Source organism: Hydractinia symbiolongicarpus, chromosome 5 (assembly GCF_029227915.1).
Source record: "Hydractinia symbiolongicarpus strain clone_291-10 chromosome 5, HSymV2.1, whole genome shotgun sequence".
In the NCBI taxonomy this organism is placed as follows: domain Eukaryota; kingdom Metazoa; phylum Cnidaria; class Hydrozoa; order Anthoathecata; family Hydractiniidae; genus Hydractinia; species Hydractinia symbiolongicarpus.
This window is the reverse complement of record NC_079879.1, coordinates 8789072-8801911: the sequence shown is the minus strand read 5'-3', so window position 1 is coordinate 8801911 and position 12840 is coordinate 8789072. Positions and strand designations below refer to the sequence as shown.

The 12840-nt window shown below is 36.1% G+C and overlaps 2 protein-coding genes across 2 annotated transcripts; one reads left to right on the top strand and one right to left on the bottom strand.

Moving 5' to 3' along the window:
- Positions 1 to 615: 615 nt before the first annotated feature.
- Positions 616 to 3987, bottom strand: LOC130644604 (phosphotriesterase-related protein-like). The gene is made up of 8 exons (XM_057450273.1): positions 3964 to 3987; positions 3442 to 3508; positions 2605 to 2770; positions 2207 to 2459; positions 2009 to 2134; positions 1572 to 1730; positions 1085 to 1273; positions 616 to 823 (listed from the first exon to the last, which is right to left on the bottom strand). The coding sequence occupies exons 1-8, from the start codon at positions 3970 to 3972 to the stop codon at positions 692 to 694; spliced, it is 1101 nt and encodes a 366-aa protein (XP_057306256.1). The 5' UTR covers positions 3973 to 3987; the 3' UTR covers positions 616 to 691.
- A 628-nt stretch (positions 3988 to 4615) lies between these two features.
- Positions 4616 to 12840, top strand: LOC130644611 (HIG1 domain family member 2A, mitochondrial-like). The gene is made up of 2 exons (XM_057450282.1): positions 4616 to 4822; positions 12226 to 12840. The coding sequence occupies exons 1-2, from the start codon at positions 4693 to 4695 to the stop codon at positions 12393 to 12395; spliced, it is 300 nt and encodes a 99-aa protein (XP_057306265.1). The 5' UTR covers positions 4616 to 4692; the 3' UTR covers positions 12396 to 12840.

Below are 12840 nucleotides of genomic sequence, written 5' to 3'. Positions count from 1 at the left end.
CTAACAAGCTGGAGACTGCTTTTTTTGTTTAGAGAGAACTTAGCCTGTTTTGATGACCCAAAAGCCAAATGTATCAAATTAAGTTTTCTGAATCAAGACCAAAGATTATCGCGGAAAATAAAAACTAGTCTTGAATGTTTTATCATTTACAAATTGCTGTTTCTGCTAATATTAGGAGACTTTTTCACTAACCCTGGATCAACTCCAGCCTGTATCCCATTTTGCATGTATTGTACCTTCTCTTATGAATATTCTCAGAAATACTCAGAAGCTTCTTGAAAACTCCCGAGTAGACTTGTGGTAAACCGTCCGTCTCCAGTGCGGAAGGTCTTGGGTGTAAGCTCCGACTGATTTTCTGCTTAACGTTCAGCATGAAGTTAAGTGGCTGTTGTGCTTGCACGCGTTCCGTAGCTTAAATAGGCTGTTGTGCTTGCACGCATTCCGTAGCTTAAATAGGAGCTTTAAATGTACTAGGACCACCTTCGCAGGATCCTCATTGATAACAGTTATATTAGAAACTAAAGAGGCTATCCTTGGTAAATAACAGTAGGAATAATAATTTTATATTTGAAGAGTGGCCACCCTATTAAACTACTGTAGATAATAAAGCTGACGTTTCTTAAATGTTCATTTGCATTTATTCTAAGAATACATCTAAAAAGACGACACTGTTCTCCTTCAGGATATGTGTTTAGAAAGTTAGCCATCTTTTGGGGTTATCGATAAGTATTTTGTTTATTTGGTTTTGTGAAATACCTCTCCTTAGCATCATTGGTAACACGTTTTCGTGAATGTGACCATAGCCATGTCCGCCATATTTGAGCTATAAAAAAAATTAAAACCAATAACTCGTCATGTATTGGACCAGCAGCATTGATCAACTTTTGAACGATGTAACAAAGTTAAGAAGCCCTGGGACGAGGTTGCAAGATCAATAAAGATGTCTCTTTATGTGAGATCATATAAATACCACTCTCAATCTTGTCCCCAGAGATTGTTTTTCGCTTTTTAATATGTGTGCTGGCGCGAAAATTGGAAAAGGAAAAAGAAGCCCTAGGGACGAGATTGGTATCTTCCACCTTACCAATCTATGACGTGTATGTACGTCATGTGCTATCACAATCCGATCTTCATATCCGTGCTTGATTAACAACTTTATCATCTGTATACGTTGTGCATCTGAAGGAAAATCAACGTTGTCGTTGGCTTGGTACAGCGAGACTTCCATTCCAAATAAGTCGAATTCGAGATAGCAAGTTGAATAAGCAGCAAACTAGAAGTCAAGTGTCTCAAGTATTTAAGCTCAAGATGGTGTTGCGTACACACAGACTATAAAAGGATGGCGATACAGTATTATTGTAAGGTAGGTTACCACATTAACAAGATTACTTCCTACTTTTTGTCGATCGTTTGGATCGATACTAAAATTTTTAAATATAAGTGGAAATCCTCATATACACTATGTCAAAAAGTCTATAGTCCGTGTTTTTGTACAACAGTGGTAAACTGAGGGGACACGACAGTCGTAAACTGAGGAAACGCTGCAGTTTGCTTGTAAATATTTTCCTTACTTTGAGTAAAATATCGGAATCCATGACTAAAGTTCTATCCAAATGGGACATTACAGTTTTGCTGATATCGGCTCCAGCCTCTTTGAGGATGTCGATGATTTCGAATGGAGATTTTTCGTCCCGACCAGGATGTATAATCAACGGACAACCAACTTCTGCCTAAAAGAGATTAGAATATCGTTTTATCACTGAAAAGAAAAGCAAATTAAGTGGACGAATATATCAAATATAGAATAATACCCAAATTATGTCCTGGTAAATTTTTTGTTTGCAAAAATACCTAACTGTGAATAGCTCTATTCAACATTCATGTATTACCTCTGTATCATGCGTACTTTACTAATGTCGAAAAAATACCTGTTTATTTAAGACTTGAATAAGTTTACATCTGTTGGACAAGAAACAAGAACATGCAAGCGGTTTTAAGCGCTTCCTACCTGGGCTTTCGCTGCTGCTATTAAAGATTTCCGTTCTGAATCCGCTAGAGGATACTGACATCCGATTTCCCCGATACAACCAGCTTTTATACCGTTTCGCCCAACTGTTAAATCGTTAACCATACTCTATAATGCAAGAAATCTACGATGCAACTGCAAATCTATTGTAGTTTCATCGAAGGGTAATTGTCACACTACCTTAACTAAACTTTCCACACTTTCATTCTTCACCTCGTCGGTTAGAGTGTGACCAAGATAATACCCGGTACTGCATACGATGTTAACATTTGTTGCTTCCGATACCTTCTTAAGAAATTCGTAGTCAGGATTTATCCCAAACGTGGTCACTTCTACCATGCTATCGCCTCCCAACCGTTTATATTCTGCCACTTCAGCTATCATTGTTTGCAAATCTTCATCTCCAAACGAAAGATTGTATACATGACTGTAACTAAAATCAATGTGTTGGGGAAAGTTGTAAAGCATATCTACAAAACAACTCGTTCTTTTCTGAAATTCAGGTTGGCCCAAAGTTTCTCTTATTTTTTTCACAACCCTTTTTGTTTTCAACTATACAACAAAATATATAAACTTACGGATACTGTCTGACAAATCCTAAATTTCTCAAATTGATTTTATTGTCATGAATTTTGTCTTGATGATCTTCACGAGGCGGCTTAATATAGCAATTTTGATAGTCCATACGAATATGTTCATGTGTGAGTGTTTGCCCCAATTTCGTAGGATCCAACGCCCCTAAGACTACACAGTTATACAATTTAATTTTTTAGACCTCATCTCTTTTTTTATTATCGTTTCGGAAAGTTTCTGACCAAAACAAGCTCTGGGGACAAGGTGGCTTGTTAGACACTGTAAATAAAACTGGGAACCAGAATATCTTAATCACTAAACTTTACAAGATATTGAGGCCTTTTCTACAAAAATGGATATATGGCATGCTCTCCTGGTGTAGGTGAAAGGATTCCACTGTGGTGTTAAACCTCCCTCTTTCGAAATACTTATAAATTGGGTTATATTGGGTTATATTAATTTCACTCTGTTCATACTCTAAAGAATAAAATAGAGTTTGAACGAATAAATCACTTTGAAAATGCAGATAAAATTTATTTTCCAGGGAGTTTCATGTCATTCTAGAAATTGGCAAATGCTTCGAAAAAAAGTTAAAAACTATATTTTGAATTTGTTTTTTTTTTACAGAGTCAACTCTTCCGCTTCTACCAATGATCATGTGAGTAAAGAACATTGAAGTAAGCAATAAAAAAGCGCGGTCAGAACACTCTGACCGCAGAAAGTACGTTTGCGATCCAGCGTAATTCTTCCAATCTTTAACTAATTCCGATTCCTCGGTGGTAAGAAAAATTATGCTTGTTGAATCAGAATGAATTGGAAATTTAATAAGAGTTTTTACTTACCAGTCTGAATACGTCCAGCCATCTTGATAGCTGATGTTATGCAAGTGACAGTGCGATTTCGTTTTTTCTTATGTACATAAAAAAGTACAAGTAGACAGAAGTGATTAAAAGTGATTAAAAACAACAAAATCGTTTAATTCGTTGCCTTTAAAGTCATGCATGCATGGAAATTTAATCGCATTTTAAAAAAAAACACGTGATTTTTTATAAGAATTTTATAAGAAACGCAGCGAAAAGCCTTTTCTAAAAGTCTTTAAATGACAGTTTGAAAATATAATATTTATCGTCTATATCAAATTAAACGTATTTCTAAATTGAATGTTTGAAATTAAGTTTTCGGTTTGCGCTGTTGTAATAACCTTCAAACAAAATACTGAATTTCTCAAAAAAAGTTTCTTTTTTAAGATAAGATAAGATAAGATAAGAACAAAAACGAAAAAACTTCAAAAATACAGGAAACTTTTACAAAAATTCAGCACTTCTTCAGCTCAAAAGAAACGATAGCTTTTATAAAATATTTACCACTCGCATGTTCGAATCTTGCGCATTCTTTTTACCGCACACCTGCAATGTACGTAAACAAAAAGGCTGTCATTCAGACGTTTTAGGTTTTCGCGCCAAAATATGAGAATGCAAGAATTTATATACCAGCAGTTAGCCGCACATAAATATGGATTGCATGTAAAAAAAATGATCACGTTTCCTTATATTTCCACAGCTAAGAAAAGCGGGTTTTTTCCACCTGAAATTTAAAATGCGTTTACACGTTAGACACCCAACGAAACAAAAAAAGCGAACACGCCCAAATTTCGTTTACCTAAATAATCGTCGCAGCAACCACGTCTCTCAAAGTGTTCTTTTGTTGTTGGCTGATTGGCTTTAGTGTCATTACATCTAGATGTAATGGCACCGGAGCTATTGTTTTCGCAAGGCTAAAACAACGGTATTCTTTGGATTAAGGGAGATCATTTTCACTCACTCGCACGTACGAGACACAAGTTCTCGACGGTGGTGACTAGTTTGTAGGATTTTAGGTACGCGTTAGGATACGCGCGTAGACTGCTATTAACTGAAATATTAACTCTTCTATTTAGGCTAAGGAAAAGCTGTCTGGCGGTTGAACCAGTGTGTCACCGTACTAGTCTAGGTTTTAGCGGCATATTTTTTCGACGCGCGGGCGAGGATATGTTGTTTTAAATTGTTGCTAAATTGTTACAGGGCGCTAGAAACATAAAAACTCTATCGATCACGATGGCGGATAATGCTGCTGTAGCCTCCAAACAATATGATGAACTTGATTTTAGTTTTATGCCTGAAAATCCCGAGACGCATTCACAAAAACTAGTGAGAAAAATTAAAGAAAACCCTTTTGTACCAGTAGGTAAGAATTTCAATAATTGTTTGATACATTTTATATATTAGCTAGCTAGCTATTAAGCAATAGCTAGCTATTTTCACGAAAAATAATTTAGCTAGCTAAGCTACTAGGCAGGTATATGGGGTGTGTTAATTGCTTGCCACATAGTTTTGATATACTTCAAATTTCTCAGTTAGGTAATGGAAATAAAATAATTTGTTAGCTAATGTTATTTGAGTATTATACAAATTTAAATCAACTTTCGTTTTTGATAAGGCTGAAAAGAAATAGACCTTTTCAAATGTTTACATTTTCTGTGGTAAGCCATTCTGGCTCTAAAAACTGTGTGGCAGGCAGAAAGATGCGGAATCTTGCTGAAGAAAGGTTTTTTTCAGCCTATCTGTCTACAGAAACATTTTCCAGGCTTTAAACAATTATAAAGTGTAGATCGATAACTGATTGACATATTTATACAAAGTCGTAATGATACCTTTGTGCGAATAAACTGACTGAAAAGGACATCACTTCACTTAGTGCATACATCTTTTCAAAGAAGCAAAAAAAAACTATATTTTACTAAAAAAATTCTGTGATGAACCTTGAAACAAGCATATTTAAAATTAATTGCTTTCTTTTATTTTGGAGAAATAATATCTTTCTATTAAACCTGCAAAATAGACACTTGACTTATTCTGACAGTAACTGATCCCTATATATTTCAACAATAGAAACTGATAGCAAAATTATATATATATATATTATATATATAATATAATATAATATATACACTGTCAGTAGTTACTACCAAAAGAACAAATGACCCTAATGCACTGCCAACAGCATTGCTGCTGGCATAATAAAGGCCCCAAATATTTTGCAATTGTATACAGAATAAATGACCCTATTTATACTGCCGGCAGTAAAAATGCCCCAAATATTCTGTGAAAGTTACCTGTACTGACAAAATAAATCTCTGAAATATTCTGCCAATATATACCAGCCAATAAATATCCTATAGTTTTTATAAACAGATTTTGAGAAAATTTAAAAAAACATCCATATTTGAAAACAAAATAAGGCTGAACTCCAAAGTTGTATTCTTACTGTTAAAAACAAAGTAAGAACAAATCAGGATAAAACATGCACGAAAAATAGTCAGCTTCAGGTCTGGTTTACCTGGTTTACAGAGAAAAACAAGACGATGATATACACAAACAGCCTCATAAATAAAGTTTACAAAAAACTGTTTATCAGATTGTAATGTGTTACGAGTTAGACACAACATATTTTCTATTCAAGTAGGCAAAAATATTTGTTACGCAATATGCAGTTACTTTTTAAAATTGATTTGCGAGATCTTCTTGAACGGAAAATTTCTTAAAATTTCAATTTTTAATGGGTCTGTCTGGGCTAAACTGACTTACCGGAAGAAGAAAGACCACAAGCTCCACTTAAAATTTGCGAAATTCAGTAATTCAGTGGACCCCACAGAAAAAAAAATAACAACAAAGGGGTATAGTCACTCATTGAGAAAAAGCAAAATTAGAAAATAAAATCAGGCCCCGTGGAGCAATCTTGAAAGTGGGGGAGCTAAAATATTTAGTATTAAAGGAGGCCTGGCCAATGTTGGGGCCTACCGGCTAAGAAAATTTTTAAATTTTCGGCCCCCTAGATTGGCTAAAACATACTTCAAATTTTGAAATATTGCACTCAAAAGCATTCACAAAAAGCGAAAGATTATATATAGAAATATAGAAACGCCATAATTTATGTAAGATATATTTTCAAAAAAGCAATATTGAAGCAGTATATAGTATATAACAACTAACCAACCCTCCTTTGTAAATTTTCCGAATATTTACTTTCTGTTGTCGTTCGATTGAACAAATGCGTTAGGAATTTTGATGAGGCTTAGTTTGTCGGTCCTTATTTTTTGGAAATTGAGAATCGAGATGGAGTTGAAACGAGCTGGAACGTTGTTAATCTCACACAGAGCATATGTATGTATTGATCAATTAATAATAGATTAAAACACAAAAACACAAAAAAACATCACTTCTTGGCAAAAAGTGCCTCCCCTCCCAGGCTGCACCCTCGGCTCCTCCTGGCCTGAATAAATGAGTAAATCTTAATTGTTCGAAAAAGGACATAGTTGTACTTAAAAGAATATATTACCAGAACTGTCACGAACAGCAATCTTTGTTAAAAAGAATTCTGTCCACTTATAGCGCAGAGACAAATAACGAATCAGAACATTTATGTTCTTTTGGCGTTATTGTCATTATTTACAATATAATTCGCCTTTTGCTTACATTTTAACCAAATTTTGTAAAATCGGTGTATTTAATAAATTGATATGGTGAAGCGTCTTCGTTTATCTCTTACGTAATTTCATTTCTGAGACTACTTTCCAGGCATTTGAGTAGACCTTAATTCTGCCTACGTTCACTTGAAAACTTTGGTGGAAACACCTTTACTTTACCTGTTAGCTAAGTAAAGCTTTTGAACACTTATCTTATCTTTTTTTAAAAATAAAATTTATCACAGCAAAGAAAAAAAAGTAAAAATAGTTACCAAAATGAGATTCGAACACACACTCCACCCGTGTCGGTGCTCAGAGAGGCAAAAATTTCCATTCTTGTGGGCGCATTTGCGTTTTAATACAAGCTCACGAGCTTGTAAAAATTGTTGTGAATGATGCGTTGTGACAAAAGCTTTTGGTGGGAAAGTTTACTGCTGGCAGAATAATTTTTTGTGATATTCTGCCGGTACTAGTGGAATAGCAAACCAGGATAGTCTGACGGTACCATCAGAATATACAGTCCTCCAATTTTTATTAGCTCTATAAATTATTCTGCACATGCTTCATAGGCACAGGCTTGTTTTTAACATGAGTAAGGGAGGCATCCCTTAGAGAAAGATATAAGTTAATAAATAATAAAGATTTCTCACATGAAACTGAGGATAAAAATTAAAAAAACTTCTGGGTTTGTTAACAATAGATTTTCATGTTTTTAAAAATACATTGACTGTTAATGAAGGAAAGAGACATGCCAGAGATGTTCTGAATAAATTCATAGACCTTTGGGACTCTTGATCAGATATGCTATTACAATGTTGGCAGGTGAAGGGTCTCCTTAAGAGACAAGAGAGGAGTTGAACGTCCTCCACCATACCTTAGTTTAAAGGGGCGATTGTGGAAGTCCCATGAAATGCCACATAGTGATGGTGTCACTTTAAAAAACACCCAGTCCGGTCTGTGAACGGTTGGCGCTAGGAAGGGCATCCAGCTGTAAAACAATGCCAAAACTCTTTATTAATGGCTGTAAGAATAGTTGATCAGACAAACTGCGTAAACGGGGCTGGAACTCTAAGGAGTGAAGGTGTCGCGCACGGTAGCACAGATGTCAGATGTGAGCATCGCCAGACCGTTACCCAGCTATCACATCACAAGGTAGATAACACTAGGTTGAGGATGGCTAGTGTAAATGTTGGTACTCTGAGAGGTAGAGCAGGTGAAGTAGTTGAAATGTTAGAACGTAGATCTGTTGATATGTGTTGTGTTCAGGAAGTTAGGTGGAGAGGAGCTTCAGTGAGATTTGTGGAAGGTAGGAGGGCAAGGTATAAGCTTTTTTGGATTGGTAATAGTGATGGATATGGAGGGGTTGGCATATTCGTTGCGGAGAAGTGGGTAGAAAAAGTAATAGATGTTATGCGTGTTAATAGTCGTATTATAGTGATAAAGTTTTTGATAGGTAATAGGATTGTCACTTTTCTGTCAGTTTATGCTCCACAGTGTGGACTCAGTGAGGAAGATAAAGATAAGTTTATGATGAGTTAATAGCAGTCACATCAAAGTTTGGAGACACTGAACTTGTCATGGTGGGCGGCGACTTTAATGGTCATGTTGGGAAGTCATCTGAAGGTTATAGAGGTGTGCATGGTGGCTATGGATTTGGGAGCAGAAATAAGGAAGAGGAGAGATTGCTTGAGTTTGGAATGGCAACGGACATGGTGGTTTGCAACACATCATTCAGTAAGAGACAGAGTAGGCTGATAACATATGAGTCAGGTGGTTGTAAGACACAGATAGATTACTTTTTGGTTAGAAAGTCAGACAAGAAAGTGGTGAAGGACGTGAAAGTTATATCGGGGGAAGAGTGTGTTTCCCAGCATAGGTTGCTGGTTTGTGATATTATCTTGAAGAGTGTGAAAGAAGCCAAGGGAAAGTACAGGCCCCGTCGAAAAGTCTGGAAGCTGAAGGAAAAGATTGTAGCAAGACAATTTAGTGCAAAAGTTCAGCAGTTAGCCTACAATAGTCAATGTGATAGTGACAATGTTGAAAGTACTTGGACTACTTTGAAGAATTGTCTTCTAGAAGCTTCTGATGATACCTGTGTGTGGACGAAAGGACCAGCTAGACATAAACAGACCTGGTGGTGGAATAATGAGGTTGACCAGTGTATAAAGGAAAAGAGGAAACTTTGGAAAGAGTGGAAGTCAGGTGGTAGTAAAAATATTTACTTAGAAGCTAAGCGTCGCGCTCGTACAGCAGTGTATAAGGCAAAATCAGAAGCAGAGAGAAACAGATTTGCAGATGTGTTAAGAAGGGAAGACCAGTGCAATGAGGTATTCAAGATAGCAAAGCAAATGAAGATGACTAATCAAGATATTGTAGGTGAGAAGTGTATACGTAATGATGAAGGTGTTTTAGCTAGCACAGAGGCGGAGAAAAGGGTAGCTTAGAAGAATCATTATCAGAGGTTGCTTAACACTGAGTTTGATTGGGACGAGGATAATTTGTCTGATGATGATGTCGTAGAAGGGCCAGCTATGCAGATCAAGACAGAATGGGTAGTGGAGGCTATTAGGAAATTGAAGATTGGCAAGGCTGCAGGAGTATCAGGTATTGTTGCAGAGATGGTAAAAGCATCTGGATATATTGGAGTTGAGCTTATTACAAGTCTTGCTAACCAGATTATAAAGGATGGTGCTATTCCGAGTGAGTGGCAGTCGAGTGTAATAGTGAACTGTTTCAAGGGCAAGGGTGATGCATTAGAAAGGGGTAACTATAGAGGTTTGAAGTTGGTTGATCAAGTAATGTAAGTTATTGAAAGAGTGATTGATAAGTTACTTAGAGAAAGAATTGATATAGATAAGATGCAATTTGGTTTTGTTCCAGGGCGTGGCACTACAGATGCAATATTTTTACTCAGACAGCTTCAGGAAAAGTATTTAGGAAAGAGAAAGAATCTCTATTTTGCCTTTGTAGATTTAGAGAAAGCTTTTGATAGAGTGCCACGTAAAGTTATTTGGTGGGCTATGAGAAAATTAGGTGTGGATGAGTGGCTAGTTACGATGGTTCAGTCTATGTACAGCAATGCTAGAAGTCGTGTCAGGATTAACGATTCACTTAGTGATGAATTTAGTGTAAATGTTGGTGTACATCAGGGTTCTGTACTTAGTCCTTTGTTGTTTATTCTAGTCTTAGAAGCGCTGTCGATGGAGTTCAGAACAGGTTGTCCATGGGAGTTATTGTATGCAGATGATTTGGTTCTCATAGCAGAGTCGATGGAAGAATTAGTTGAAAAGTTTGAGAAGTTGAAGAAAGGACTAGAAGAGAAAGGGCTGAAGGTAAACACAGCAAAGTCTAAAGTCATGATAAGTAGCATTGCAGCCAAGTGTGACCTTGTAGTTGGAAAGTGGCCTTGTGGAGTTTGCAGGAAAGGGGTTGGTAGTAACTCAATTTTTTGTCAGACTTGCAAGCATTGGGTACATAAGAAGTGCAGTAGTATTAGTGGAAGGTTAAGAGCTGACATACAGTTTGTATGCAAGCGTTGCAAAGGTGAGATTATAGAGAATGAAGTATTTCCAGCTTTAATGATGTACAACAGTGGCTCGTTAGAGATAGTTAAGAACTTCTGTTACTTAGGTGATATGTTGGGCAGTGAAGGGGGTGTTGGAAGAAGTGTTACTTGCAGGATAGGTTCTGCTTGGAAAAAGTTTAGAGAGTTACTTCCTTTATTGACTAGCAGAGTCCTGTCAATTGAGGTAAAAGGTAGGTTGTATGAGGCCTGTGTAAGAAGTGTTATGTTGTACGGTAGTGAGACATGGGCAGTGAAGCAGGAAGATCTTGACCGTTTAGAAAGGAATGATATGAGAATGGTTAGGTGGATGTGTAATGCCAGTCTGAGAGACAGAAAGAGTTCAGATGAGCTAAGAAGCAGGCTAAGTCTCCGTAGAATTAAAGATGTTATCCAGATAAGAAGATTGAATTGGCTGGGGCACTTGGAAAGAATGGAGGAGGATAATTGGGTAAGAAAGTGTAGAGACTTGATAGTTCCTGGGGCAAAGCCCAGAGGCAGACCGAGAAAGACTTGGCAGGAGGTTATAAGGACAGACTTGATAGAGAGGAAGTTGAGTTTAGATCTAACACAGTCTAGATCAGATTGGAAGAGGGTCATTAATATACCCCGTCCAACCCATGCTAGCATGGAAAACGGACGTTAAGCCGAGAATAATGATGATGATGATGAATGTTAAGGTGGGGGGGAGGGGGCATCTCATTGCAAAGAATAATGGGAATAATTGTTATTTTTAAAATTATTAAAATTACTACAGTTATTGGTAGTTATTCATGGGTAGAATACCCCTAACTTGTGTTGCAAGTCTATGAAATAGTTGAATGCTTCACGCATTTCTTAATATTAAAAAATATAGCAGTAGCATATATCGATAATTTATTTGAGGCCGACATCATAATTTACGCAGAATAATTGCATGTTAAAATCTTTAAATGTGAATATCTTAAAAACGAAAAAAGCTTTTTCAGAAATGTAAAATGACTTGTAAGACGACTTTTTGAACGCTACAACATCAGTTTAACTTTATCACCTTAGATTCCCTTTAAATACCTTAGCGAAGTGTTGGAGCAACGGAGTGGCTATCCAATCATTGGTAAATAACATTGCACAACCTATTTTTCAATGTAAACGTGAACACCTAAGTGGGAGTGACATCTATATTTCTCAATACAATATTTATAAAAAGGCAAACATATACTCAAATTTCGTTACAGCAGTTGTTAGATATTCCTTCGAATCAAATATGTTTGCTTCTCATGTGACACATTTACCTTCCCATGCAGAGCAAACAACCAGAATTTCTTCCAAATTTAAATGTTCTTTTTTGCAATCATCAATTGTAGTAATCGTAAGTAATTGCAATAAAATTTATCGGTATTTTGAGTTGACCACAAATGTATGATTTAAACGTGTACATAGGTTCCGGTTATAATAATTTCTATAATTTGTAACCAATCGGTTTTTAAATGAAACTGCTCATTTTTTTGTTATCTGAGATCTTAATTTTAAAATGTGATTTGAGACAAGTAATGTCATTTTTAAGCAGACACAATTTTTATTTAGGTATGGGATTGACTGTTACAGCATTAGTACTGGGGATTGCAAATTTTCAACGAGGAAACCAGCGTAACCAACAACTAATGATGAGAGCTCGAGTTGTCGCGCAAGGTGGTACCGTGATGGCTTTAGTGGTCGGACTTTATTTGGCTGCTACCAAAGATAAGAAAAAATAACTTTAACATTTATGTTTTATTTAAACAATAACAATGATGCCTTTATTAACATAACTTAAAATGCGAATGACAGATTTAATCAAACTGAAAGATCATTTCATTGACTGGTGAAGAAAAGACAATTGTAATTTTTAGAAAATATTTAATGCCGAACTTTTTTTTCTTACTCAGCATTTAGTATTGATGACATTTTTTGTACATGGAATACGCTACCAACGTTTTAACGTTTTCTCGAATGCGAAAAAGTAAAGCCTAGTTATATATAAAGAGCCGTGTGATAATTTGCTACTGGATATAAACCTGGAGTTGACGGTTTTCGATATAACTCGAAGAATGGAGCAGAAGTTGTAGATAGATAAAATTTGAAGACTTGTGAGTATACAATAATTTTTTGAATAAACTTGAAATCGCTTAATTTGCCAAATGAGACTACGCTAACACGTTA

Bases quoted from the DNA above. Each gene is read 5' to 3' on its own strand.
- LOC130644604 (XM_057450273.1), bottom strand. The intron at 2,771-3,441 runs GTAAGTAAAAAC...ATAACTGTGTAG, and splicing joins GGCTGGACGTATTCAGACTG to TCTTAGGGGCGTTGGATCCT. The intron at 2,135-2,206 runs GTAGTGTGACAA...CTTGCATTATAG, and splicing joins GTGTGGAAAGTTTAGTTAAG to AGTATGGTTAACGATTTAAC.
- LOC130644611 (XM_057450282.1), top strand. From the start codon at position 4,693: ATGGCGGATAATGCTGCTGTAGCCTCCAAACAATATGATGAACTTGAT. The intron at 4,823-12,225 runs GTAAGAATTTCA...ATTTTTATTTAG, and splicing joins AAACCCTTTTGTACCAGTAG to GTATGGGATTGACTGTTACA.